This window comes from Sinohyriopsis cumingii, chromosome 1 (genome assembly GCF_028554795.1).
Source record: "Sinohyriopsis cumingii isolate HCF-2022 chromosome 1, ASM2855479v2, whole genome shotgun sequence".
Taxonomy (NCBI): Eukaryota; Metazoa; Mollusca; class Bivalvia; order Unionida; family Unionidae; genus Sinohyriopsis; species Sinohyriopsis cumingii.
The window spans coordinates 175,481,365-175,509,033 of record NC_142961.1 but is presented as its reverse complement, the minus strand read 5'-3'; the positions used below and the strand labels follow the sequence as shown (position 1 = coordinate 175,509,033).

Here is a 27,669-nt window from a genome sequence, read left to right as displayed (position 1 = left end):
TTTTGATGTAGCTTTAACAATTTTTCAGTCATATCTCAGTTTATAGTGATGTTTAGTAATGGGGTATCATGCCGCAGACATGTAGCATGATGTCCTACCCAGTCACATTATCATGACACCAGGCTGACCAGACCTAACTAACCTCCTAATGCTGAATGCTTAGTGAGGCAGCTGTTAGTACCATCTTTGTATGTCTTTGGTATGACTCGGCCAGGTTTCAAACCCATGACTACCTGCATCCGAGGCGGATGCTCTAACCAATAGGCCACTGGAGTGGTCCTCACCTATCAGGTTCACTTATGGTTTAAAACTGATTTTATGAAGAAAATAAAATCATCAGGTCACTGATTATGTTCTTATAACACAAACTGCTATTTACATACTACTGTTTACATTTCAAAACACAAATTTGTATCATCAAATGATAACTTGCAGAAATTGGCTGATAGCGATAGTTGCTATAACCAGTGACATATAAAACACAGCTCTGCAATAACTTACTTAGAAAAGAGTTAATGGTCAGCCAGCTATCAAAAGCCTGTGAATGTACAAGAGTTTGTTTGTCTGAGCAATTTAAATCAACACCAGCTATATGCTGGCTTGATGCCTACATTTCACATTAAGCTAAAAACTGGAAATAACTGACTAAGGAGAGGGAGCATCTAAATATGTATGGTCACTGAATGTACATGTAAAAAAAATACAAGGCAAAGTTGTTTTTGCTGTCACAACCAAAAAAAGGTGAAGTTTTCATGTTTTAGGCAACTTAGTTGCCCACTTTGCCTGGCAGTGTGACCCCTGAGTACAAATTAAGACAATATAAAAGAAATTCATATTTTGTAAGTTATTTTGAATTCTTTCACTGTCTTTGATTTTATATTTTAAGGAAATAAATTTATATTTTGAAAAATTTAATGCTGTTGGGTTTTACCTGTCTTGTTACTTAGTTTAAGCCCCAAGATTAACAACTGCAACTACATGTATATTAATATTAACTAAAATTCAATTTGGCATTATATCAATTACATAACCTTCTTTAGAACTTGGAAATATTTATAATCAGCTGATAACAATGTTGATAAATCAGCACCTCTCTCTCTAAACCTCTAAAACGCATGCTTGCAGGGATCATACACAGTAAACCATGCCCTTTGATAGAGACCACATCCACTCCGCATTTTTAACTGACTTTGGTATATGGATGGTACATAAAATCCCTCTTCTTTTGACCTATGGAATTAAATCCTTCAGAACACTAACTTTTTTGCAGTTGATCCCTGTCAGAACAGAGCACCGGAGTATCTGTAAGTTACTGACCTTTCTTTAAATTGCTGGCACATGCATGGAAAAACAGCATCACCCCAAGGTAAGAGTAACATGTGGAGACCATCTAGTGTGGACTATATCAGTAAGAACTCCATGTGTTATGCTTACTGTGGGGTGATGCTGCTTTGCACACAAGCATCATCAGTTTAAAAAAGGTCAGTAACCAATGGATAAATAGGTGTTCTGTTCTCATAGGAATTAATAATAAAATGGTGAGTGTTATAAAAGATTTCGTGACATGGGATTTTACTTACTATCCATATATAAAAGTCGATCCAAATAAATTATTTACCAGCAAGTGGTCAATAATCCAAACTGATAGAAAGATGAAAGCTTCATTCAAAATTGTACCTTAGTGCTACATGTAACACCTCAAAGCTGATATTTATGTTTTGGGCGTCTAAGTCTTGCTGCCTAAATAACAGCACTGTGTAGCATGTTTTGATGTTGAAACATCATAATGAAAGTAAAATTTTCAGGAATATCTCATACAACTAGCAGCCAATAATGACACTTTTCTAAAAAGTAAAGTCATAATGTTTCCGTCAGACTTTACTTACTCTGATGTATTTTCTCTAATAAATTCAATGTCTCACAAAAGAAATGTTCCTGTTTTCAAGTTTTGTTGGCCGACATGTCAAATGGCTAGATAGTGATGGAAGCCGGGAATTCCGAAATTGGGTAAAAATTAAGTATACTTCTTTAACAAAAAAAAGAAAGTGTTCAGATAGCTTGTTTTGTTCAAGATACTTTTCATCCTTTTAACCGATTTTGGTATTCCCAGCTTCCATCACATTTCCAGCCAACTGAAATGTAGGCCAATGAAACTTGAGAACAGGTCCATTTGATTGTGAGGGAAATTGAATTTAGTAGGAAAAAGACGTCAAAGTAAGTAAAGTCTGACTAAAACATTTTAACTTTAATTTATGCGCCAATATGGGCTGCCAAGTGTGTGAGATATTTTTGAAAATTTGACTCGTCATTCAGATATTAAACGACATTGGAACAAGTTATACAGTGCTGTCATTTGGATAGTAAGAACTAGACGCCCAAAGCATAAATATCAGCACCGAGGTCTTACATGTTGGATTAAATTTTACCTGTGCAGGTGGTCTTTGCTAACAGAAATGTGACAAAACGGTTGAGATCTACTTGTTAGTCTACAACTTGGCAATGTTTCTCTTTACCCTCATTTGCACTTCAGATATCCCCACATTTTTAATTTGACCCCCAGTTTTGATACCAATGTTAGTTTTTAACTCAGTCTGACCCCCAGTTTTGACACCAAGGTGATTTTTGACTCTCAGTCTTGCACCCCTTGGGGATACACTGACTTGGGTGACATTGATGTTTATCCTATACAGTTAATATATATCACAGATGTCTATCCTGTAAAGTTAATCTATTAAACATAGATGTCCAACTCAGACAGTTAATCTATTAAAACTTACAACATCTGTACGTATGTCCTTTTCTTGGCTTGAGGTTTTGCTTAGTTTCTGATCAAGTTTGTCGCTTTTGTCGGAATCTGGTTGAACACTGTGCAAACAACATACAAATATTTTATGACTTCGATGAAAAGTGTTTATCCCGGTGTCCGTGCTTGCATATAAGTTTAATTTGTTCGCGATATACTTTCCTGCTTTATGGTAGAAGCCTCTTGCTGATTGGAACGTCGTTGGCGAGTTGCTTCCCTTTATCTTTTGGCTTCGCAAGTTTTGAGGAAAATGCAAAGCATCATTATTTTCTGACCATGTAAAATGTCTACAGAAGGAAAACTGCAACTGTTTTCTACACATGGAACATATCTCAATACATGTTTTAAGTTTACACGAAGTGAATACTGCGTACTTTGCTCTCAATGGTAAAGCAGCTGCAACATATGATAACTTGGGCGCCGCCATGTTAGTGTAAAATCTAAACTATTTTTGTGAATCCTGAAAGTGATGTATTATTATTATTATTATTTAATAAGTATTGATTACAATTAGTTTATATCTTAGAAAGATTCATAATTCCTACTATTTAAGAAGTATATTTTTATTCGCGACAACTTCCGGACATGCAAATATACAATCTAGGGACAATTCCGATACATGCCGTACGTCTAGCATTTCCATCCGCCTACACTTCCTCCAATTGATTCTGTTTTGGTTTACTTTTTTTTTTCTCTCACGTTCTTTTGTGACGTGGGTTGATTTCGGTCAATGGATACGTAGAGCGGTCGACATATAACTTAAAGTAACTTTACATATAACCTCCCAAAATTAAAACGTCATTATGTGCTCCGTACAGGTAAACGTTTTCTTTTCTTATTAATGTATTCTTTTTGAAAGTTTCACCAGTACTTGTACCTAGCCGTAGGTTTACAAGTACAGCATAGCTTTGATGCGTAGCATGGTGATGATGCAATCTGATAATCTGAATGAAAACGAATATGGTACTTGGCTTTTCTCTAGATCGCCTGCACAAATGGCTTAAAAGTAGTCTTGTCATGTAAGATGTTGAACCCGGATATTTATGTGTTGTGGTCTTCCTACTAGCCTACACCCTGTTTTGATGCAGAAATAGTTTTATGCACTTAACGATGCATCCACCTGCCTTATATACAAACTCTGAAAATATAAGACACAAGTGAGGTTAAAAAAGGTGTTTATTTCGATAGCAATAATAAAACATGAATATCATTCACTGTACTTGACAATTTATTAGAAATTAATAGGAAAAGAAGTTTATGCATTCCAACCCCAATTTTCATGTTTCTAACGTCATTTTTTATTCAGTATGATACAACCTGAGTGATAATTTTGAAAAATACTGTGTACTAATAAAATAGTTGGATGCAATTCAAATTAGTTGCCATCCAGGCTGTTTTTGAGGTATTTTATTTGCTTTGAACCCACGTGTGTACTGCTATAGGTGGCTAGCTCTTCCTCCTAGCTGACTTATTTTGACCAATTGAAGTTTTTAAACTTTGTTTCAATATGGTAAGAATGATAATAAACTGAAAATAAAACCTTCACATGTAACTAGATCTACAACGTAAGACACTTCACCCAATATGTTGTTTCTGGGGGTTGATGGGTCTTACTGCCTAACTAATGCCACTGTGTAGCATGTTTTGATGTCGACTAACAGTGTAAATTTTCAGGAATATCACTCACAACTGGCAACCAATAATGATGCTTTCTACAAAGTAAAGTTATAATGTTTTTGCCAGACTTTACTTACCCTAATGTCTTTTCTCTAATAAATTGAAATTCTCATAGTTGGCTGGAAAGTGATGAAAGCCGATAATGCCGAAATTAGGTTAGGTCGAAATATTATTCTTTAACAAAATGAATAAAATGCCTATTGGAATGGTAATCAACATTTTGTTTAATTCAAGAAACATATCCATCACATGAACCTACTTAAACATACTTCGGCATACCTCGACTACCGTTGCATTACAGCAAATTCAAATGTATGTCAATGGAACATGAAAATGCATCCATTTGCTAGTGTTATGTTTTCATTCCGCCAGGATAAAGACAGCACAGTAAGTATATTTATTACACATAAATTAGTGGAAGAGTGTCACTATAGGCTGCCAAGTGTGTGAGATATTCCTGAAACTTTGACTATTAATTCCGATGCTGTACAAGGGCATTATTTGGTTTATAAGATATAGCACTAAAACCAAATCATGTGCTATGTCTTACATTGTAGGACTACACATGTGACCTAATGTCTTCTGTCTCTGATTATTTGCATTTGTAGAGAAATGAGCTGTTAGGATGCAAAACAGTTTTGAAGTACCAAAACCAGTACATGCAAGGATTCAGGTTCTGAATATCAAGATCGCCAATTTGGTTTTAAAAAAATAGTTTACATGCTTAATCAAATCATTTTTATTACAAAGAAACAATTTATTATTATACTATCTTCATTTTTCACAATTTGATTCTTTTTGTTTCTGAAATGAAATCTCTCGCAAAACCAAAATTATGATAAATATAAGGAAAGTTATACCAATGCTAAGTTAAGATCCTTGATGAAATTTTTCCTTTAAACTTGAGTTTTCTATGTGCAGTTCATGTTAATCTGCAGTTTAATTTTTGACTGGCTCACTGTGGTGTCTTAGGTAGAAGTAAACGTATATGTAATGTGTCAAAGTATGTCACGTAATACACAAACTTTCCAATAAGGAGTAGTCTGATTGAAAGAATGCCAAGAATATATCAGTGTCATTTGATATGCATGTAAACATAACTGTTGTTTGAAATGAAATGAGAGGTACCCCCATGAACAAAGTATACATCAGAAAAGGTCAAATTGAATGTTTAACTACATCAATACAGAGGACTCAAGGATACTTTGTAAATTACACCAGTATGGCATTAGAAATAGAACACTTAACTTTATTAAAGCTTTCCTGCTAAGATGCCATCAGTCAGTAATCAGAAACAAATTGACATCTGACATATATCAGGACTTCCACAAGGTTCGGTTCTTAATCCCCTCTTGTTTTTGCTATATATCAATGACCTACCTGAAAACATTCAATGAACAACAAAAAAAACTATTTGCTGATTATCCAGCCCTATTCCTCACCGCTGCTGAAATCTTAGACTATAATAAACTTGAGCAAAAGGTTGCAGATTGGGAAAAATTGTTGGATTTAAACTGAGAATGAAATGATTATTCAGTATATTGATGTATCAATACATTTTCGATATCGATAAAAGAGGTGAAGAATCAATGCAATATACAAGTTAGTTTAATCTTAAGCAGTCATGAATAATTATTAGTTTTTTGCCTTTTCATTCTTTACATTGAGAATTCATTTGAGACTGCCATAGTAAGAATGTGCACTCATTCCCATCAGTAAGAGAGAAAAACTAACAAATTAGCAAAGATCAATACAAGTGACTAATTCGAATGGTTAAAATATGCCTCCACATCCCAGCCCCAACAATTCCATGATGGTTATTTTATCCCCTCAACATGGGAACCCACTGATAACAGATATATATATATATATATATCACTGTACAGTAGTTATTCCAGATTTGTTCTCATGTGTGATTTTCATACTTTACTGATCATTTAATAACCACATTATGTAATGCTTATCTGTTGCTTCATTTCATATCTTATCTGCTTGCATCAAAGTTGAGTGCTATGCTTCCAGTGTGTCACACAGTTAAATATATCACATCAAAACATAGTAGTTTTCAGAGTAAAACAATAACCATTCATCAGAACTAGCTATGACATATTCACTGCATGACACACATGAAGAATTGGCATTCAGAGTAGGTCAGTTTAGAAAGAGAAAAGTGGCTATTGATTGTTTACTTGTTTTTATCATAATCTCTTAATTCTTGCTTATTTATCAATGAACATTATTATTACCTTGCAAGGTTGATTAATTCAGTAAGTTTTATGATGAACACTGTTATTACTTGGTAAGGTTGATTAATTCAGTAAGTTTAACATTGAACACTATAATTACATGGCTTGGTTGATTAATTAAGTTTAACATGGAACACTACAATTACATGGTAAGGCTGATTCGTTCATTAGCTTTAACATTGAACACTGTTATTACATGTACATGGTAAGATTGATTAATTCAATAAGTTTAACATTTACATTGAACACTATTATTACATGGCATGGTTAATATTAGTATAATAATGAACAACATTATTACATGGCAAGGTTGATTAATTCAGTATGTTTTATGCTGAACACTATTATTACATGGCATGGTTAATATTAGTTTAATAATGAACAACATTATTACATGGCAAGGTTGATTAATTCAGTATGTTTTATGCTGAACACTATTATTACATGGCATGGTAAATATTCAGTAAGTATAAAAATGAACAACATTATTACATGGCAAGGTTGATTAATTCAGTATGTTTTATGCTGAACACTATTATTACATGGCATGGTAAATATTCAGTAAGTATAAAAATGAACAAGATTATTACATGGCAAGGTTGATTCATTCATTAAGTGGTCTGAAACCTGTCATCTGTTTTTATGGTACACCAATGCCATAGTAACTTACAGGTCAAATTTTTTGTTGGGATTATCAATGAAATTGGTAATATTTTCCAGATGACAAATTTACAAAACAAATTCATACCATCCCAAAACTAATGAAGCTGTCCATTGCACAACCCTCTAATGGTCCAATGCACAAAACTTTAAAGGTTATTGTAATAAAGACGATGGCAATTGAACAGATTTGCTTCCAGGTATAATCCAAAGTTTCAGTGTTGCTCTTTGTACTCAGTATTGTTACTCACCATGGTTTCTGCTCTTTGGCTGAGAGAATCATATGCCTTTTAACACGAATCTGATACCTTTCATATTGATATTGTCATTTGCCTTTTGACACTGACCTGTTACCTTTCATATTGATATTGTCATATGCCTTTTAACACTGACCTGTTACCTTTCATATTGATAATGTCAAATGCCTTTTAATGCTGACCTGTTACCTTTCATATTGATATTGTCATATGCCTTTTAATGCTGACCTGTTACCTTTCATATTGATAATGTCAAATGCCTTTTAATGCTGACCTGTTACCTTTCATATTGATATTGTCATATGCCTTTTAACGCTGACCTGATACCTTTCATATTGATAATGTCATATGCCTTTTAATGCGGGACCTGTTACCTTTCATATTGATATTGTCATATGCCTTTTAATGCTAAACTGATACCTTTCATATTGATATTGTCATATGCCTTTTAATGCTAAACTAATACCTGTCATATTGATATTGTCATATGCCTTTTAATGCTAAACTGATACCTTTCATATTGATAGTCATATGCCTTTTAATGCTAAACTGATACCTTTCATATTGATAATCATATGCCTTTTAATGCTAAACTGATACCTTTAATATTGATAATCATATGCCTTTTAATGCTAAACTAATACCTTTCATATTGATAATCATTTGTCTTTTAATGCTAAACTAATACCTTTCATATTGATATTGTCATATGCCTTTTAATGCTAAACTGATACCTTTCATATTGATATTGTCATATGCCTATTAATGCTAAACTAATACCTTTCATATTGATATTGTCATATGCCTTTTAATGCTAAACTGATACTTTTCATATTGATAATCATATGCCTTTTAATGCCAAACTGATACCTTTAATATTGATAATCATATGCCTTTTAGTGCTAAACTAATACCTTTCATATTGATATTGTCATATGCCTTTTAATGCTAAACTGATACCTTTCATATTGATATTGTCATATGCCTATTAATGCTAAACTAATACCTTTCATATTGATATTGTCATATGCCTTTTAATGCTAAACTGATACCTTTCATATTGATATTGTCATATGCCTTTTAACGCTGACCTGATACCTTTCATATTGATATTGTCATATGCATTTTAATGCTTGACCTTCATATTGATAGTGTTGTATGCCTTTTAACACTGACCTTATACATTTAATATTGATATTGTCATATGCCTTTTAATGCTGAGCTGATACCTTTCATATCGATAGAGTCATATGCCCTTTAATGCTGACCTGATACCTTTCGTATTGACAGAGTCAGTGTTGCTTTATGTACATGTACTCAGTATTGTTACTCACTCTGACGTGTTAGGCGTGGTCGGTCTTCGGGGTGAGGCAAGGACCAGTGGTATACTAATTAAAACACTAAGCCATATTGTAATCTACTGGTTATATCCAATATACACACTAAGGTCTGCCCTTTATTACTTTTTTCTTCTTTGTTTCCTCCTTTCATCTGCTTTCTCTACCCCCTACTATATCTTGTATCTATCTTTATGCACATATTATAATCCTACACCCTTTCCCCACATACAGAATATGATTGGCTAACCATTAGTAGATGAATGACAGCACCCTTCCCCCAGATCATACCATAACTAAATGGTGCTAAAACAGCAGGAATATGACCCAGTTATCCAGATATGTGATGATACTGACCCATTTACCCAGATTTGTCAAAGCCTTCCTGAAACCCAAAAACTTTATTTGATATGTTCTCACACCCAACTTACATTAGTTTCTATAATGCTGACCTAGTTACCCAGATTTATCATTGTTTTCCTCACATCTGTCCCATAGTCACACCCCCTACATATTATTAGTTAGAAACCTGATACTGGTGCTGCTATATAATTTACTTTATCCCACACTAAAATCCCTTTTGTCATACTCATCATGATTTCTGCTCTTTGGCTGAGAGAATCATATGCCTTTAACACGGATCTGATACCTTTCGTATTGATATTGTCGTATGTCTTTTAATGCTGACCTGACATCTTTCTTATTGATTGAGACATACCTTTTACTGCTGACCTGATAACTGTCTTATTGATTCATAGGTCTTTTAATGCTGACCTGATGCCTTTCATATTGATATTGCCATAGGCCTTTTAAAGCTGACCTGATACCTTTCTTATTGATTGAGTCATATGCCTTTTAATGCTGACCTGATACCTTTCTTATTGAGTCATATGCCTTTTAAAGCTGACCTGATACCTTTCATATTGATAGAGAAATAGGCCTTTTAATGCTGACCTGTTAACTTTCTTATTGATTGAGTCATATGCCTTTTTATGCTGACCTGATACCTTTCTTATTGAGTCATATGCCTTTTAAAGCTGACCTGATACCTTTCATATTGATAGAGAAATAGGCCTTTTAATGCTAACCTGTTAACTTTCTTATTGATTGAGTCATATGCCATTTAAAGCTGACCTGATACCTTTCTTATTGATGGAGTAATAGACCTTTTAATGCTGATCTGATACCTTTCTTATTGATTGAGTAATAGGCTTTTTAATGCTGACCTGATACCTTTCTTATTGATTAATGGGCTTTTTAATGCTGACTTGATACCATTTTAATTAATTTGATAGAGCAATAGGCCTTTTAAAGCTGACCTGATACCTTTCTTATTGATTAATAGGCCTTTTAAAGCTAACCTGATGATACCTTTCTTATTGATAGAGTAATAGGCCTTTTAATGCTGACCTGATACCTTTCTTATTGATAGAGCAATAGGCCTTTTAATGCTGACCTGATAACTTTCTTATTGATTGAGTCATGTGCCTTTTTATGCTGACATGATGCCTTTCTTATTGATTAATAGGCCTTTTAATGCTGACATGATACCTTTCATATTGATATTGTCATATGGCTTTTAAAGCTGACCTGATAACTTTCTTATTGTTTGAGTCATATGCCTTTTAAAGCTGACGTGATACCTTTCTTATTGATGGAGTCATATGCCTTTTAATGCTGACCTGATACCTTTCATATTGATGGAGTCAAATGTCTTTTAACGCTGATCTGATACCTTTCATATTGATGGAATCAAATGCCTTTTAACGCTGACCTGATACCATTCATGTTGATGGAGTCAAATGCCTTTAAACGCTGACCTGATACCATTCATATTGATAGAGTCGTAGGCCTGATACCTTTCTTACGGACAGAGTCATAGGCCTGATGCCTTTCATAATGAATGAGTCATAGGCCTGATGCCTTTCATATTGATAGAGTCATATGCCTTTAAACACTGACCAGATACCATTCATATTGATATAGTCATAGGTCTGATGCCTTTCATATTGATTGAGTCATAGGCCTGATACCTTACATAGTGATAGTCATAGGCCTGATGCCTTACATAATGATAGTCATAGGCCTGAAGCCTTACATAATGGTAGTCATAGGCCTGATGCCTTACATAATGATAGAGTCATAGGCCTGATGCCTTTCATATTGATAGAGTCATAGGCCTGATACCTTACATAATGATAGTCATAGGTCTGATGCCTTTCATAATGATAGAGTCATGGGCCTGATGCCTTTCATAATGATAGAGTCATAGGCCTGATGCCTTTCATAATGATAGAGTCATAGGCCTGATGCCTTTCATATTGATAGTCATAGGCCTGATGCCTTTCATATTGATAGTCATAAGCCTGATACCTTACATAATGATAGAGATAATGTACATATGAAGGCTTCTTGTATTCCACATTTGCAGGAACAAACTTGATTGGAGGAGGAGAACTTATCACAGTGGAATTTTTGGAAAAGTTAATTACATAATTTCAGAATGCAAGTTTCATTATTAAATGTTTTATAGAAGTTTTCTGGAACGCTGAAAAGATTATATTTTTGAATATGTAAATGTTATGATGTCACAGTTCTAGCTAAGGTTTACAAAACACTTAAATCTGTATTTAATACTTGGGTACAAATATCTGCCAGTATTAGATGATGACAAAGTGTCACACATATGCCATATTAGCTGAGGAGTTCAGTTTAGCAGAGTGATGACCTTGAATGAAGTCTCCCGTTGTATAAATTGTAGGAGTTTTTATTGCCACAAAATGTAGATAATAGACATACTGAAATTCTACGGACTAAAATGTGTTAACTCTGAAACTAAATTTAGACTGTTATGGACAGCATGAGTTGGGGTGTCAGGTTATTATGCAGTGTCAGGGAATATATGTGTACTTAAATCAAATGAAGCTTATTGATCTAATTCCACAGCAGACAAATAACTTATACGATGTCTGATCCTATCATGCCTTTGATTTGGCTTTTACTCTCTTCTCGTTTACTGATCTACACAGACATTATTGTATACCACAAAATAAACCACCACCCACAGTGTGTTGATAGGGAATAGTTGTACCTAAATAAACCATCACCCACTTGTGTTGATAAGGAACAGTTGTACCAAAATAAACCGTCACCCACTTGTGTTGATAAGGAACGGTTGTACCAAAATAAACCATCACCCACTTGTGTTGATAAGGAACAGTTGTACCAAAATAAACCATCACCCACTTGTGTTGATAAGGAACGGTTGTACCCAAATAAACCATCACCCACTTATGTTGATAAGGAACAGTCGTACCAAAATAATCCGTCACCCACTTGTGTTGATAAGGAGCGGTTGTACCAAAATAAACAGTCACCCACTTGTGTTGATAAGGAATAGTTGTACCAAAATAAACCATCACCCACTTGGGTTGATAAGGAATAGTTGTGTCAAAATAAACCATCACCCACTTGTGTTAATAAGGAATAGTTGTACCAAAATAAATCTGGCAGCAAATGTCCTGAGCACTAAATCACCAACTTTTCAGTGTGACTTTGTATTGTGATCATTCCACTCAGTTATGGGCAACAATTAGTGCAATAAAATATAAATATAGAAGCAGATATTGTCTTGTGTAATTTTTAACTTTGTACTCTGAAAATGTGTTGTTTTTTTTCTTTGTCCCAGTGTTTGAGGAGTGATTCTGTTTCATCCTACTCAGCTTGATTGTTATCTTATCTTACAGAATGGAATTAAAGAAGAGTCACTTTTTGACCCGAAAATCCTGTATAACTTGGATTTTTCCAAAAGCACAATGCAGTACAACCCAGCTGTGTCAGTACAGAACCCAGGGGAAGGACTCTATATCAGGCCACTATGCAGGCGTGACTATGATGAAGGTACAATGAGTGGAATTTTAAAGTGTTATAGCTGGGCAGTCCTACCACCTGTATGGGTCCTTCTGAGACAAACAGGATTGATTCTTACCACACTAATCAAACAACAAATGACACAGGCTATTGCTTTGTTCATCTGTCTGTCTGTCCATATACATTTTTAATTTTGGAACATTACTATTAAACCATTCAAGATATTGTATCTTTCTGAAACTTTGTACATATACTTAATTAGTGGAAGTGCCTTTTTTGTTAGGAATTCTTCAGTATTTATATGTTTTTGTCCATCCATCTATCTAGCATTCACATTTTGTGTCTGGAGTGAATTTCATACCCATTAAATATATCTCCATGAGGTTTAAAGTCATCAAATCAGTGTAATTTTATAGGGGTGAGAAATGTTGATATGTTTTCTTTTTTTGCACATGCAAGTATATAGTACTTTATTAGCCTCCTTCTGATTGAATTAAAATAAGTTAAGATATTCCAACAAGTTTTATGGAAACATTTACCATCAGTCATCGAGGCGCCGAGTGGCCGAGTGGTCTAAAGCGCTCACCGTTACGGATTACTGCCATCTCACCTCTGTCTGCGTGAGTTTGAGTCTCAGATTCGGCTAATGTGGTTATGTGAGAAAGCTTGCCAGTAGCTTCCTGTGGGTCGGTGGTTCTTTCCGGGGGTTTCCCGGGTTCTTCCTGTACCATTTATACTGGCCGCTATGTTTGGCCTATCTTGTGCTGAAAAATGGCATTAAACCCTACAACAACAACAACCATCAATCATCCACAGTTGGTGCAAGCAAATAGATGTCATTACCAGTGATAGCATTGCTGTTGCTGCTGATGTTCCCTTTGCTATGGTGCATGAAATGTTACACCTACTTGGGTCTGGTAACAAGGATCTTCATTTTTTTCTATATGTTAATTCTGATAGTGACACTGTCATATCTCTGATACCAAATATTAAGGATATTGTTTATTAAATTAATGATTGCCAGAAAGCAACCAATTTTTCTGATACTGAAAGTGACAAGGATGACAAATGATTTAGTACCAGCTGTTATACCCTGGGCCATTTAGGTTCAGCTTAGTATATCGTACATTAGACTGTAACCTACAAGCTTAGCATGACACGCCTTATATTCTTTTTAAGCAGCTGCATGGAATCAACACAACTCTCATTAATAACAGATGACTAATGACAATTTATTTCCATCCAGATAAATGAGACTAATTTAGTTTTCGTTAAGTTATTGAACAAAGATGTTTTCACATAAAGGTGATTTTTATATGATTCATCATTGGATGTCAGACTTAATGGTTTATCATTTATTTTCATAATGATAACATTTATTATACAAATATATGTTGTTGTTGTAGGGTTTAACGCAATTTTTCAGCACACAATAGGCCGTACATGGCAACCAGTATTAATGGTGGAGGAAGAACACAGAAAGAACCACTGATGCACGAGAAGCTACTGGCAAGCTTTCTTACATACCCACATTGGCTGAATCTGAGACTCGAACCCATGCAGACAGGTGAGATGGCATTGATCCGTAATGGGGAATGCTTTAGATCACTCTGCCACTCAGGGCCCCTGTACAAAATATATGTTTAAAAATGATATTACCATTTCAATTGCAACAGTAATCATACCAGTATAAATTCTTAATGACAAGTTACAAGTATATCAAATATCATCAAGCTGGGTAAGTATGTAGACATTTTGAAAAAATTAACTTTCATTTTGGATTTATATTGCACATGTAACCCAGTCCCCAGTAAAATATTACAAATGGGCTTTACAGTACCATCTGCCATTAAATGACTTAGATTGGAAGAATGTTATACTTTTTTGCCCCAGGTATGTAATACAAGTGGAAGCTGTCAATAAATGTTTATCTATATGTCTGTCCATCAACACTTTCTGTATTGGAACATAACTCTGAAGCCATTCAAATCTTTGAATCAAATTTGGCACAGATTTGAAGTTTGTTGCACAGAGATGCCTTATTCAATATTAGTTTAGTTTTCATAAAAACAAAGTGTAGCATAAGTAGTGTAAAAATGTGAGTACAGGACAAAGGGTACTAGCCCAACTAGTATATAAATTAAGAGTGCTGGACCATGGGATACTAGCATAAGTAGTATATAAATTGAAAGTGCATGACTATGGGGTACTAGCATAAGTAGTATATAAATTGAGAGTGCAGGATCATGGGGTACTAGCAAGTAGTATATAAACTGAGAGTGCAAGATCATGGGGTACTAGCTTAAGTAGTGTAGAAATGAGAGTACTGGACAATAGGGTACTAATTTAGTTAGTATATAAATTAAGAATGCTGGACCATGAGGTACAAGCATAAGTAGTATATAAATTGAGAGTGCAAGACCCTGTGGTACTAACATATGTACTGTATAAATTGAGAGTGCAAGACCATGTGGTACTAATATATGGACTATATAAATTGAGAGTGCAGGATTATGGGGTACTAGCAAGTAGTATATAAATTGAGAGTGCCAGACCATGGGGTACTTGCATAAGTAGTATATAAAATAAGAGTGCCAGACCAAGGGGTACTTGCATAAGTAGTGTTGAAATGAGAGTACTGGACAATAGGGTACTAATTAGTATAAAAATTAAGAATTCTGGACCATGCATTACTAGCATAAGTATTATATATATTGAGAGTGCATGATCGTGGGGTACTAGCTTTAGTAGTGTAGAAATGAGAGTACTGGACAATAAGGTACTAGCCTAATTAGTATATAAATTAAGGATGCTAGACCATGAGGTACTACCATAAGTAGTATATAAATTGAGAGTGCAGGACCATGTGATACTAACATATGTACTATATAAACTGAGAGTGCCAGACCATGGGGTACTTGCATAAGTAGTATATAAATTAAGAGTGCTATAGCATGGGGTAGTTTTAGTCAGAATCTTTACACAAGAAGAGGACCAGGACAATATGTATATCTGTAGATAACACTTGTTTTAGTCAGCATTGATGTGGTACAGTATTAGCATCAGAAGCATTTGAGAAGACTTTTATTATGAGGTCACATGGTTGTCTTTAATTAAAATCATTGCTTCCTTCACATTATAAAGAGATGAATGTCCTTTGCAGTCATGTTTTTGTTAATTATGAATTTAGCAATACATGGTGATGTGGGTGTACTGGTGTGTTTACATACTGCATATCTGGTGAGTATATTTGTGTATTCCGTAGGATATATATCACTGTTGTCCCAACCGACAAAGCATATCTGATGAGTATATTTGTATCTTCCATAGGATATATGTCACTGTTGTCCCAACTGAAAAAGCATATCTGATGAGTATATTTGTATCTTCCATAGGATATATATCACTGTTGTCCCAACTGAAAAAGCATATCTGATGAGTATATTTGTATCTTCCATAGGATATATGTCACTGTTGTCCCAACTGAAAAAGCATATCTGATGAGTGTATTTGTATCTTCCATAGGATATATATCACTGTTGTCCCAACCGACAAAGCATATCTGATAAGTATATTTGTATCTTCCATAGGATATATATCACTGTTGTCCCAACCGACAAAGCATATCTGATGAGTATATTTGTATCTTCCATAGGATATATATCACTGTTGTCCCAACCAACAAAGCATATCTGATGAGTATATTTGTATCTTCCATAGGATATATATCACTGTTGTCCCAACCGACAAAGCATATCTGATGAGTATATTTGTATCTTCCATAGGATATATGTCACTGTTGTCCCAACTAACCAAAGTAGGAGATGTATCCAGAGAAGAATTTGAAGGTAAGCCAATTGTCAGTTAACCAGCTGTTTTGAATACTTCGCTTCCTGTATTAACCCACTATTCTCATAATCCTTAGCAAGTACATTTTGTTTTCACTTCATTTTCAGAGAAAAATGTAGTAGTCGGCGATGCTGATGCTTTTTACAATGGCAATCTCAGCGGAATATTTTTTTATTTAAATGTATGACTTATAGCTGTAAAACTATGGATCTTATTTGAATGAAACTTGCTAGTTTAGGGAGAGGGAGGTTTTTTTCCATCAGTATGAATTTCATCCACCTGTAACAAGCTAACCGGGTTGGATTTCAGATTTACAACAGAACCCTTTGATGGTGATACAAATACAATGTTTAATGACAAATGACTTGAATGAGAAAGTAATTATGTTTAATTAATGTGTATATAATATCCAAATCTTGGATCAATTAACATAATCCGCATGAACTAAATAATGAAAATACAAATAAATGATCTTACACAGTACACAGACAAAGGGTGATTGATTCACAGTGATTTCACAATGAAAGAATGATGTATTTTACTCGCATAGTAAATATGTATGCACTCAAATAGTGAAAATGATAAAAACAAATGGACAGATGTACAAAATATCTTTACAGTCCCCAAAACACACTTGGTATTACAAACCCCAAAGATTAGCCCACATCTAAAAGATTACCTCTGTCACCAGCACACTTGGCTACCAGTCACACTGGTCAATCAAGCAGACAGTATTCCAGGTTGGTCAATCAAGCAATCAGCACCCACCAATCTCTGTCAGCAACGCCCAATCACCTGCTACTTGACCAGCAACACTTCACTCAGCTCTATGGCTGCTATGGTTCAGCTTCACAGCTGCTATGGTCAGTTCCTATGGTTAGCTCTACAGCTTGTACCACGATGACTCTGATCACTCTAGTCATCCGACCACTCCGATCACTCTGGTCAGCTTAAAATACATTTAACATGGGCATATATGATAAAATGTAATAACGTTTTATATGGTAAGCTACACTGATTACATTATCGGCACAATAATTACAAAACAATGCGGGGCCCCGAGTGGTCTAAAGCGCTCTCCGTTACGGATCACTGCCATCTCACCTCTGCATCAGTTCGAGTCTAGGATTCGGCCAATGTGGGTATGTGAAAAAGCTGGCCGGTAGCTTCTCGTGGGTCGGCGGTTCTTCCCGGGGTTTTCCCGGGTTCTTCCTCCACCATTAATACTGGTCGCCATGCATAGCCTATCGTGTGCTGAAAAATGGCGTTAAACCCCACAACAACAACAAAACAATGCACAAGTTCAGAAGTGAACCCAAACATGCCCAACAAAAATCCTACAGTACTAAACGTTTCTTAAAAATGCAACTTCATATAGTGCTAATATAAATCTCTTGCTATGTCACAAACAAGAAAAGAAAATATTTGCATGATACTGTGTAAGCCAAAGCTACATAGAAAATATACAAAAAATAAATGTGGTAGTACAATAGTTATAACTTGTACACAAGAAATTAATAACTCAAATACCTCTACAGCTGAAGATGCACAAGTCCTTAAAGTAGACCGCTCACTGACAAGACGTTCCATAATGTAAAGATTTTGTCTTACAATGAGGCATTTATACACAGACGATGCTGCAATACATGTCTGTGTGCTGGAAGTTTTTGGTTCTTCCCATCGAAAGCACTTTGCACGTGCATCATAAGATGAACCAAACTCACTATTTCTAAATCTTTATAGAACGTACATATATCACCCTCGGGTATAGGTGTACACAAAAAATGAAACCCGAAAAAATGTATTTAATAAATAAAAGGATTTATACAACTCCGTGACACCACCCACTCTTATCCATCACCATCATAGTTAGAGTGTTGCATATGACATTTGGTATACATCAGCATCTTAGTTACAAAAGAATGTTGCATATTACATTTGGTATATGTCAGTATTTTAGAAAGAATGTTGCTTATGACATTTGGTATATGTCAGTATTTTAGAAAGAGTGTTGCATATGACATTTGTTTTACTTTAGCATCATAGAGTGTTGCATATAACATTTGGTATATATCAGCAGTGTAGAAAGAGTGTTGCATATGATATTTGGTAAACATCAGTTATCACAGAGTGTTGCATATACATCAGCAGTTTAGAAAGAGTGTTGCATATGATATTTGGTAAACATCAGTATCATAGAGTGTTGCATATACATCAGCAGTTTAGAAAGAGTGTTGCATATGATATTTGGTATAAATCAGTATCATAGTAAGAAAGATTGTTGCAAATGACATTTGGTATACTTTAGCATCATAGTTAGAGTGTTGCATATTACATTTGGTAAACATCAGAATCATAGTTAGAAAGAGTGTTGCATATGACATTTGTTATACATCAGAATCATAGTTAGAAAGAGTGTTGCATATGACATTTGGTATTCATCAGTATCATGGTTGGAGAGAATGTTGCATATGACATTTGGTATTCATCAGTATCATGGTTGGAGAGAATGTTGCATATGACATTTGGTATACTTTAGCATCATAGTTAGAGTGTTGCATATGATATTTGGTATATATCAGCAGTTTAGAAAGAGTGTTGCATATGACATTTGGTATACATCAGTATCATAGTTAGAAAGAGTGTTGCATATGGCATTTTGTATTCATCAGTATATGGTTGGAGAGAATGTTGCATATAACATTTGGTATACATCAGCATCATCTTTAGAAAGAGTATTGCATATGACATTTTGTACACATCACCGTCATAGTTAGAAAGAGTGTTGCATGTGACATTTGGTATACATCACCATCATAGTTAGAAAGAGTGTTGCATATGACATTTGGTATACATCAGCATCTTAGAAAGAGTGTTGCATATGACATTTGATATACATCAGCATCTTAGAAAGAGTGTTGCATATGACATTTGATATACATCAGCATCTTAGAGTGTTGCATATGACATTTGGTATACATCAGCAGTTTAGAAAAAGTGTTGCATTTGATATTTGGTAAACATCAGTATCATAGAGTTGCATATGACATTTGGTATACATCAGCATCTTAGAAAGAGTGTTGCATATGACATTTGGTATACATCAGCATTTTAGAAAGAATGTTGCATATGATATTTGGTATACATCAGTATCATAGTAAGAAAGATTGTTGCATATGACATTTGGTATACTTTAGCATAATAGTTAGAGTGTTGCATATGATATTTGGTATACATTAGCATCTTGGAAAGAGTGTTGCATATGACAGTTAGGGCCCTCTCTCCAAGATCAAGGTTGTGGCACAGTATGTTAAGTTTTCAATAACACTTTTCCATCCACTCTACAACTTTCAAGTCATTTGAGTTTAAGGGATGAAACTTTTGTATTTTTATACATTATCAGTAAATTAAAATGGTGTGTTGCTTACTTAATTGTGTTTCCTGTATTCAAGGTCAAGATCCTGGCTCAATATTTTATTTTCTATCGCACTTTCATTTCCAGTTAACTAACTTCATTTGAGATTTAAAGATGTAACTTGGTATATCTATATATTGTCATTATGTTAAGTACCACATTGGGGATTCTGTTGTGAAGGTCAAAGTCATGGCTGATCATTTAAGTTTTCCTTATGCTCTATAATTGTAAAGCTTTTTGAGGTTAAAGGATGAAGCTTGGCTTACTTGTATAGTGTCACTTAAAGTTGTGTTGTGGACCACACTAGTGGTTGTATCGTCAAGGTCAAAATTGCATCTCAGTATTTTAAGTCTTCCGTTATACTTACCTTTACCTTTAAAACTTTAGAGCTGTTTGAAATTTAGTAATTAAACTTCGTGTACTTATGTATCATCAGTAGATGTGTCATGTACCACATCTAGAGTCCTATCTTCATTGTCAGTGTTATTGCCTAATAGTTTAAGTTTTCCATCACACCTTCCCATTCTTTGATTTAAGAGTTGTTGTAGATTAAATGATAGAACTCAGAGATCATAATGAGTATGTGTGTCATGTACCACACTGGATGTCCTCTCTTCAAGGCAGATGTCATTCTTCATCATTTTGAGTTCTCCGTTACACTACTCTTTCTGCTCTTTAATTTTGAGCCCTTTCAAACAGAAGAACTTCATTTAACCATCTATAATCACAAGAAGGTGTGTTGCATATCTCATTGGGGGATCCTGTCTTCAGGTCTGGGTATGTGAGAAAGCCTGCCAGTAGCTTCTCGTGGGTCGGTGGTTCTTGCCGGGGGTTTTGCATCTCAGTATTTTAAGTCAATATATGTCTTGTTTTTTGCATATGGGATATTATTCTCAAGATCACTCTGTGTTATCAATAGATGTCCTGGTTTTTGAATATGGGATATTATCCTCAAGGTCATATTGTGTTATCAATAGATGTTTTGGTTTTTGCGTATGGGATATTATTCTCAAGGTCACATTATGTAATCAGTTGATGTCTTGGTTTTTGCATAGGGGATATTATCCTCAAGATCACAGTCACATGTCAGGATTTTGTTGTAACTTTTTTTTGTTGCTTTAAATCATGAAAATAGGGGTATAAGAATGAACCATAATACACTTTGACTTCTAAGTTCTCATGCTCAGGGTGGTTTTTTCCTTTTCTGTAACGGATTTTTATATATGGTTGAGAAAATTAGTTACTGTCCATGTTTAACTCCATAGCTATGTCACATATTTTAACTCCATAGCTATGTCACATATTTTAACTCCATAGCTATGTCACATATTTTAACTCCATAGCTATGTCACATATTTTAACTCCATAGCTGTCACATATTTTAACTCCATAGCTATGTCACATATTTTAACTCCATAGCTATGTCACATATTTTAACTCCATAGCTATGTCACATATTTTAACTCCATAGCTATGTCACATATTTTAACTCCATAGCTATGTCACATATTTTAACTCCATAGCTATGTCACATATTTTAACTCCATAGCTATGTCACATATTTTACTGTTATGTGCATTTGGTGACAATTCCACAGTTGCTGTTCACTGGCAGGTCCAGATCAGCAATCACCAGCAGTTCCGTCACAGTTTCTATGGCTGGTTTTATTGGACTGATAAATGTACCCAGTCAGATAAAGTGAACATGATTCATCTTGAAACAAAGTGCTTTTAAAATCAGCTGTGTTCAAAATATGCAATTTAGCCTAGAGTTTGAACAAGTTGGTTCTTTATTGTTCACCATATAAAAATCTCCCTTCCCATTTATTTACAATTGTTGCAATGGCCACACCAAAAGAAATTTTGAAGCAATTGCTCTTCAATAAAGAATGTAAATCCCACTCTGATTGGCTATTATTGTTTAGGAGGGTGTGCAGATTACACTTGTATATTTTGTTTATAGTTGACTTGCTGTGATATATTTTCATTTGAATATAGGGAAGTAACCTTTTTTTTGTTAATAAGAACATGCTTTTCTTTTATCAGCTCGGTTCACTGCAATGGAGGCATGTCCAAATAGTTACTATGTTGTTGTCATCGAAGACACAATGACAAAGAAGGTGATAGGATCAGGAACTTTGGCTGTTGAGCAGAAATTTATACGGAAATGCTCATCTGTAAGTTATTGATGTTTACAAATTTTGCCCATGTAAAGGGAAGTTTATTTGGCCATTACTGTGCATGCATATACATTATTGATTTCTACACAGATTTTTCTAGAATGTTGGAGGACCTTTGTCTTTTAATAATGCATTGATGTTCTGAAAATTTGTTTCTGTGCTAAAAAATCAGGTTCTATGCTTTTTTCTATAATAATAAGCTTCACAAACAACTAAAAAAAAACATTCACCTTCATAGCCTTGTTTAACTAATAAGATAAAAATTTGATATATATCCCATAATGTTAAGAATTGCATACAAGACAGAGGGACTCAACCAGTTGCAGCTTAACCAGCTGTTCTTAATTCTGTATGTCCTGTTTGCTTATAGTGGCAAATATTGAAATATAAGTAACACTTGTTCTGTTACTATCTAAAAATTAGTGTACAGTATTAAGAACAAGTAAGCATCATGTAGCCACTGGTTGATAGAAAAGTGTCCAGAAATAACTTAAATGAGATATCCTAGGTATTGTATATGCACACTGTTGCATATTCTAGCTATTGCATATCCTAGGTATTGTATATCCAAGCTGTTGCATATCCTATGTATTGTATATCCAAGCTGTTGCATATCCTATGTATTATATATCCAAGCTGTTGCATATCCTATGTAGTGTATATCCAAGCTGTTGCATATCCTAGCTATTACATATCCTAGCCAAGATATTCCTTTCTACAGAGGATACAAAATATTATATCTTTTCCAGAGGGGCCGTATAGAAGATCTTGTTGTAAGTGACCAATACAGAGGAAAGCAGTTAGGAAAGCTGTAAGTATTTGTTGGTGCTTAGGTATTCATTTGCAGCAGCAATTAGTGCTTTTCTCATTTATTTCTCACCCTCATAGCATGTACAAATGGACTACAGCCTTGCATGCCATTTTGTTCTTAGCATCCTCCTCTATCCTTCCAAAGGAGCAACCCAAATTTACACCACCACCCCGACTGTAGATTCATAGACAGGGTCCCCATAAACAGAGGTTATTGGCTTCTGTTTTATTTGTTGCTTTGCTGATAGTTTAGGTCATAACTGTTCCAACTTTTATGATGAATCCAGTTATTCCTAGATGTTTCCAGACATCTAGGGTAGGTGTTTCATTTTTCCATTCATGTCCTGAATATTTTTTGTGATCTCATCTTTATATATATCTATCTTGGATGATCACATGGAGTCTTGCACCAGTCTTTATCATCAGTAATGAGCTTCAGTTTTAATCATTATGTTATACGGTGTTTTTCAGTGGTCTTCCGTCACTTATTATCATCAGTACTGTAATGACAGGTGATGTATTGTTGATGTTCAGTTGTGGTAGATGCCTCACACCATTTGTTATCAATGTCAATAGTTCTGATTTATTGTTTCTGGTTTAGGGCATGTTTCATTTGCTGAAATAAAATGTCACAGAGTGTGCAGACATACACACAATGCCTGTCTGTCTTAAACTAGATGTGACCATATGGATGGTTGTGTTTCCTGTTGTGTTCAGACAAGGTAAAGGACCTTCCTCAAAGTAGGCATATATACTAGGGGAGAAAGAAAAAGCCTTCTGTCTCATCATCGGGACACATGGGATCCTTCACTGAAAACCCCACCACTAGGTTTCCACATCAGTAGACAGACATGAGATTGGAAGCATGCGTGTTGATCTTAGTGGACTCTGATGAGGTCGCTAAAGAAAAGTCTGAAGCAGCACCTCATCCTCATACATGCCAACTATTACGCTTTTGGCTTAATCATTATACTTTTTTCACTAAATTACGCCTTAGACGTAAACATGTATGGATTACGTGATTTCATTATATCCACCTTCCAAAAGAAATCAATAATTTGTTTTCTCGCTTTTATTAACATCCCATTAATCACACAGGCCATATTCTAGAAAAAATGGCTTCTATGTAACTACAGTATAAGAGTACGCTTGTCCATGGACTTGCATGCATTTTCCTAACAGCATAATAATCTATTTATAGCAGCTATCCTGTTTCTAAGAAACATGTTGGTTCTACTTTCAAACTTTTGACCTCTGATTCTATTTGTAGCAGCTGTATGGCTTAGTGAGAAGAGAACAGACTGGTTTTTTAATTTTTAATCTTTACTCGCAGATTCTTTGTCCTAGTTCATATTTGGTACAGAACCATTCTATAGGTATTTGGTGCTAAAAAATCTAATTTATTTTTGTCAGTGCATGTTTTTGAGCAAAAATATTTTATAAAATAATTTCATAGAAGAATTAGAAAAGATAAAAATAAACGAAACAAAAAACAACAGAATCCTCCAGATATGAAGACACGAATGACCTAATAGTGTTCCATTCGAGGGCAATATCATGTCCATTGCAGGCTGTGTGGAAAGAATTTTAATATTTGGTGCTAAAAGTCTTCAGATAGATTCTAGTCGATGTGTGTGTTAGAGCACAAATATTTTTTCCAATAATTTCACAGATGGATCAGAAAAAGACCAACAAAAAAAAACAAATCCTCCAAAGATTCAAAGATGAATACATGAATGGCATAATACAGCATTCCATTTTACGGTAGCATCATGCCCATTGCAGGCTGTACGGAAACAATTTTAATATTGATCATGGTGGTATATTTGATGTGGAGAAAGACTTGAAGACAAAGAAACACATCAAATTAGCTCATCCTACTAACTCAAATACTGAGGTAACTTCTTATTTACAGCAGAACTCAAGTGCGGACATGAATGTTATAAATGCAGAGGTGTTATTTACTGAGTTCTTAATAGAACACAGACTACCCCTAGTGTTAGCAGACCACATTGGTCCTTTGTTCAAACGAATGTTTCCTGATTCCAGAATTGCTGAAAAATATGCTTGTGCAAGAACAAGATCATCTTTTAGTATTCTGTATTTAGCAGAAGATACTTCACTTAAAATTGCAGAAGCCATGAAAATTGGGCCGTTTAGTATTGCCACAGATGGGAGTAGTGATTATGACAACAAAAAGGTATGCCCAGGCTGTGTTAGATACTTTGACAATGAAAAGGGTAAAGTCATGAGTGTCCTTCTTTCATTACCAGAATTAACATTATATTCCACTGGAGAAAACATTTTTGATTTGCTTGATAATGCTTTGAAGAAACATGACATAAGTTGGCAGAACTGTATGGGGTTTGCAGCTGATAATGCATCATTGATGACTGGAATTCATAAAGAAGTTGCATCCTATATTTTGAAAATGTCTCCATCAGTGTACATAACAGGCTGTCCCTGTCATTTGATGCACCTTGCTGCTGGAAAGGCTGCTGATAAGTTAAAAGTAGATTTTGGTCATTTGCTAATTGATATCTACTACTGTTTGGAGAAAAGTAGTAAAAGGAAACAAGCTCTAAAGTTGTTACAAGATCAGTTTGATCTTTAAGACTATAAAGTTATAAAGCATGTGTGTACAAGATGATTATCCCTTGGAAAATGTATTAGCCATTTACTTGAGCTTTGGACAGCACTATAAGCTTTCTTTCAAACTGAAAGTGAATCTGCAGAGAGAAACCGGGGAAAAAAGTTAAGAAGAGTAGCACAAAAGCAGAGTATGTTATTATAAGTCAGAAGAGGACAAGAGATAAAAGTATAGATAGAAATACTAACAATAAAGAGGATGGGTTATCAAAAAGGAAGAAATTTAAATCCATGGAATTTTTATTTGAGAAGCCTATATTCATCCAGCATGAGGGCCTCCAGGCTCAGACCAAGATTGTGAAAGATAATCTTGTGACAGAAAACTTCAACCCATTGTTAGTAAATTAATTCAGCCAACTGGATCTGGTTCTTCAGAGGATAAATTGAGTACAAAGCATACTGGATCTTCTCATTCTTCTAAGGACAAAACTAGCAAAGTAGATACTAAGATGTCACAGAAAGAAACAGAATTTGTTCACTGTTTGGAAGAATCAAAGTGTGAGATGGTTTTCAAAAAAAAACTTAACAATCCAGTTACAAAGCTGTGTTGCTTGTTTATGAAGAGAGCCATTCCATTGTTTGATGCAGCAAATGTTGTCTTACAGAAAGAAGAAGCATGCATTCATATTATGCACAAGATTCTGTCAAACCAGTTGTCAGATTTGCTAATAAGGTTTATTAAACCAGAAATCATTTCATCAGCCAAGCTTTTAGCTGATGTAGACTTTCGTGACAGAGCAAACCAGAAAGATAATGAAGATCTTGCTATTGGTGCAGAAGCAAGAGAATTCATAGAACACAATTCTATTCTTGCTGTGAAGGTTTTCTATGATAATATTTGAGATTATTATGCTACAGCCTGTGATTACATGCTCCAGAAATTTCCATATGGAGATGAAGTGCTTTAAATACTTCAGTTACCGATGTAAATGAGAGACAGTCAAAATGTTTTAAAAGTGTTAGATTCTTTGTCAAGAGATATCCCTTTCTATTGCCATCCATGTCTACCTTGGATCATCTGGAAGGAGAATTCCTGAAGTATCAAGTTGGCATCCTACCTGACAATATACTTAATGCAGATAGAGTTGATGTGCAATGGCACCTTATTTCCCAGCTAAAAGACCCAGTCACTGGAAGATATAAATTTCCTCTTCTTTGTCAGGTTATGAAAGGAATATTGGTTCTTTACCATTCTAATGCTGACTGTGAGAGATTGTTCAGTATTGTTAACAAAAATAAAACTGAATTCAGATCCAGACTCAGTAACCCAGTACTTAGTGCTCTACTTGTGTGCAAAACATTTGTGGTCTCAGCTGGTACAAAGTATTTTGAAATGCAACATGTTAATCTTTTGCTTTCTAAAGGTAAAAGTGCTACATATGAAAACTTGAAGCAGTAAAAGATGTTAAAAGACCAGAGGGCAAATAAATCATTGTTCGTTGAATTTTTAGTATGTTATATGTGGAGTACTCTTTTTCTGCTTGGATTACTCTTTTTGTTCACTTGGATTACACTTTTTCCTTGTCAGGGGTTGGCATGTTTGCATCCTCTTTCCCTCAGGTCCTCTTCCTTCTCCCACCTGTCAACTCAGGTGACAGAGGATGAAAAGGTCTGGCCATTTGCTAAGATAGGATGTTTACCACCCTTTTTTTACCCAAATTTGAGTTCCATGCCCATATAATTAGAGGACAAGAAAATCGTCTTCAGTTTGGAGAGACTCTCAGAGATGTGTTTATGCCCAGCACCTTAGCTGGTTCTCTTTCCAGTTAAGGTGCTGGAACTTAAGGCTAGGATGCTCATCAACATAGCCTCACATGCCAATCTGTTTTTGGCTGTCTCCTTCAGTCTTACAAGGCAGAATCTTGGTCTCTAGCCATACTACAATACTTGTTGGAGTCAGTTGCTAAAATCTCAAGG

At 34.9% G+C, this 27,669-nt stretch overlaps 2 protein-coding genes across 2 annotated transcripts in view; one reads left to right on the top strand and one right to left on the bottom strand.

Annotated features, from left to right (window-relative positions):
- LOC149808427 (cardiolipin synthase (CMP-forming)-like) overlaps window positions 1-3,381 on the bottom strand; it is a 29,688-nt gene extending 26,307 nt beyond the window's left edge. Inside the window, exon 1 of the mRNA XM_089977062.1 lies at window positions 2,778-3,381. Coding sequence (XP_089833188.1) covers window positions 2,778-3,230 — 453 coding nt within the window. The 5' untranslated portion in view covers window positions 3,231-3,381. The remainder of the gene's footprint in view (window positions 1-2,777) is intronic.
- Window positions 3,382-3,454: 73 nt separating this feature from the next.
- Window positions 3,455-27,669, top strand: part of LOC149808426 (glucosamine 6-phosphate N-acetyltransferase-like) — a 43,051-nt gene continuing 18,836 nt past the window's right edge. The window contains exons 1-5 of the mRNA XM_089977073.1: window positions 3,455-3,621; window positions 12,727-12,880; window positions 16,636-16,698; window positions 22,160-22,290; window positions 23,043-23,104. Coding sequence (XP_089833199.1) covers window positions 3,607-3,621; window positions 12,727-12,880; window positions 16,636-16,698; window positions 22,160-22,290; window positions 23,043-23,104 — 425 coding nt within the window. The 5' untranslated portion in view covers window positions 3,455-3,606. The remainder of the gene's footprint in view (window positions 3,622-12,726; window positions 12,881-16,635; window positions 16,699-22,159; window positions 22,291-23,042; window positions 23,105-27,669) is intronic.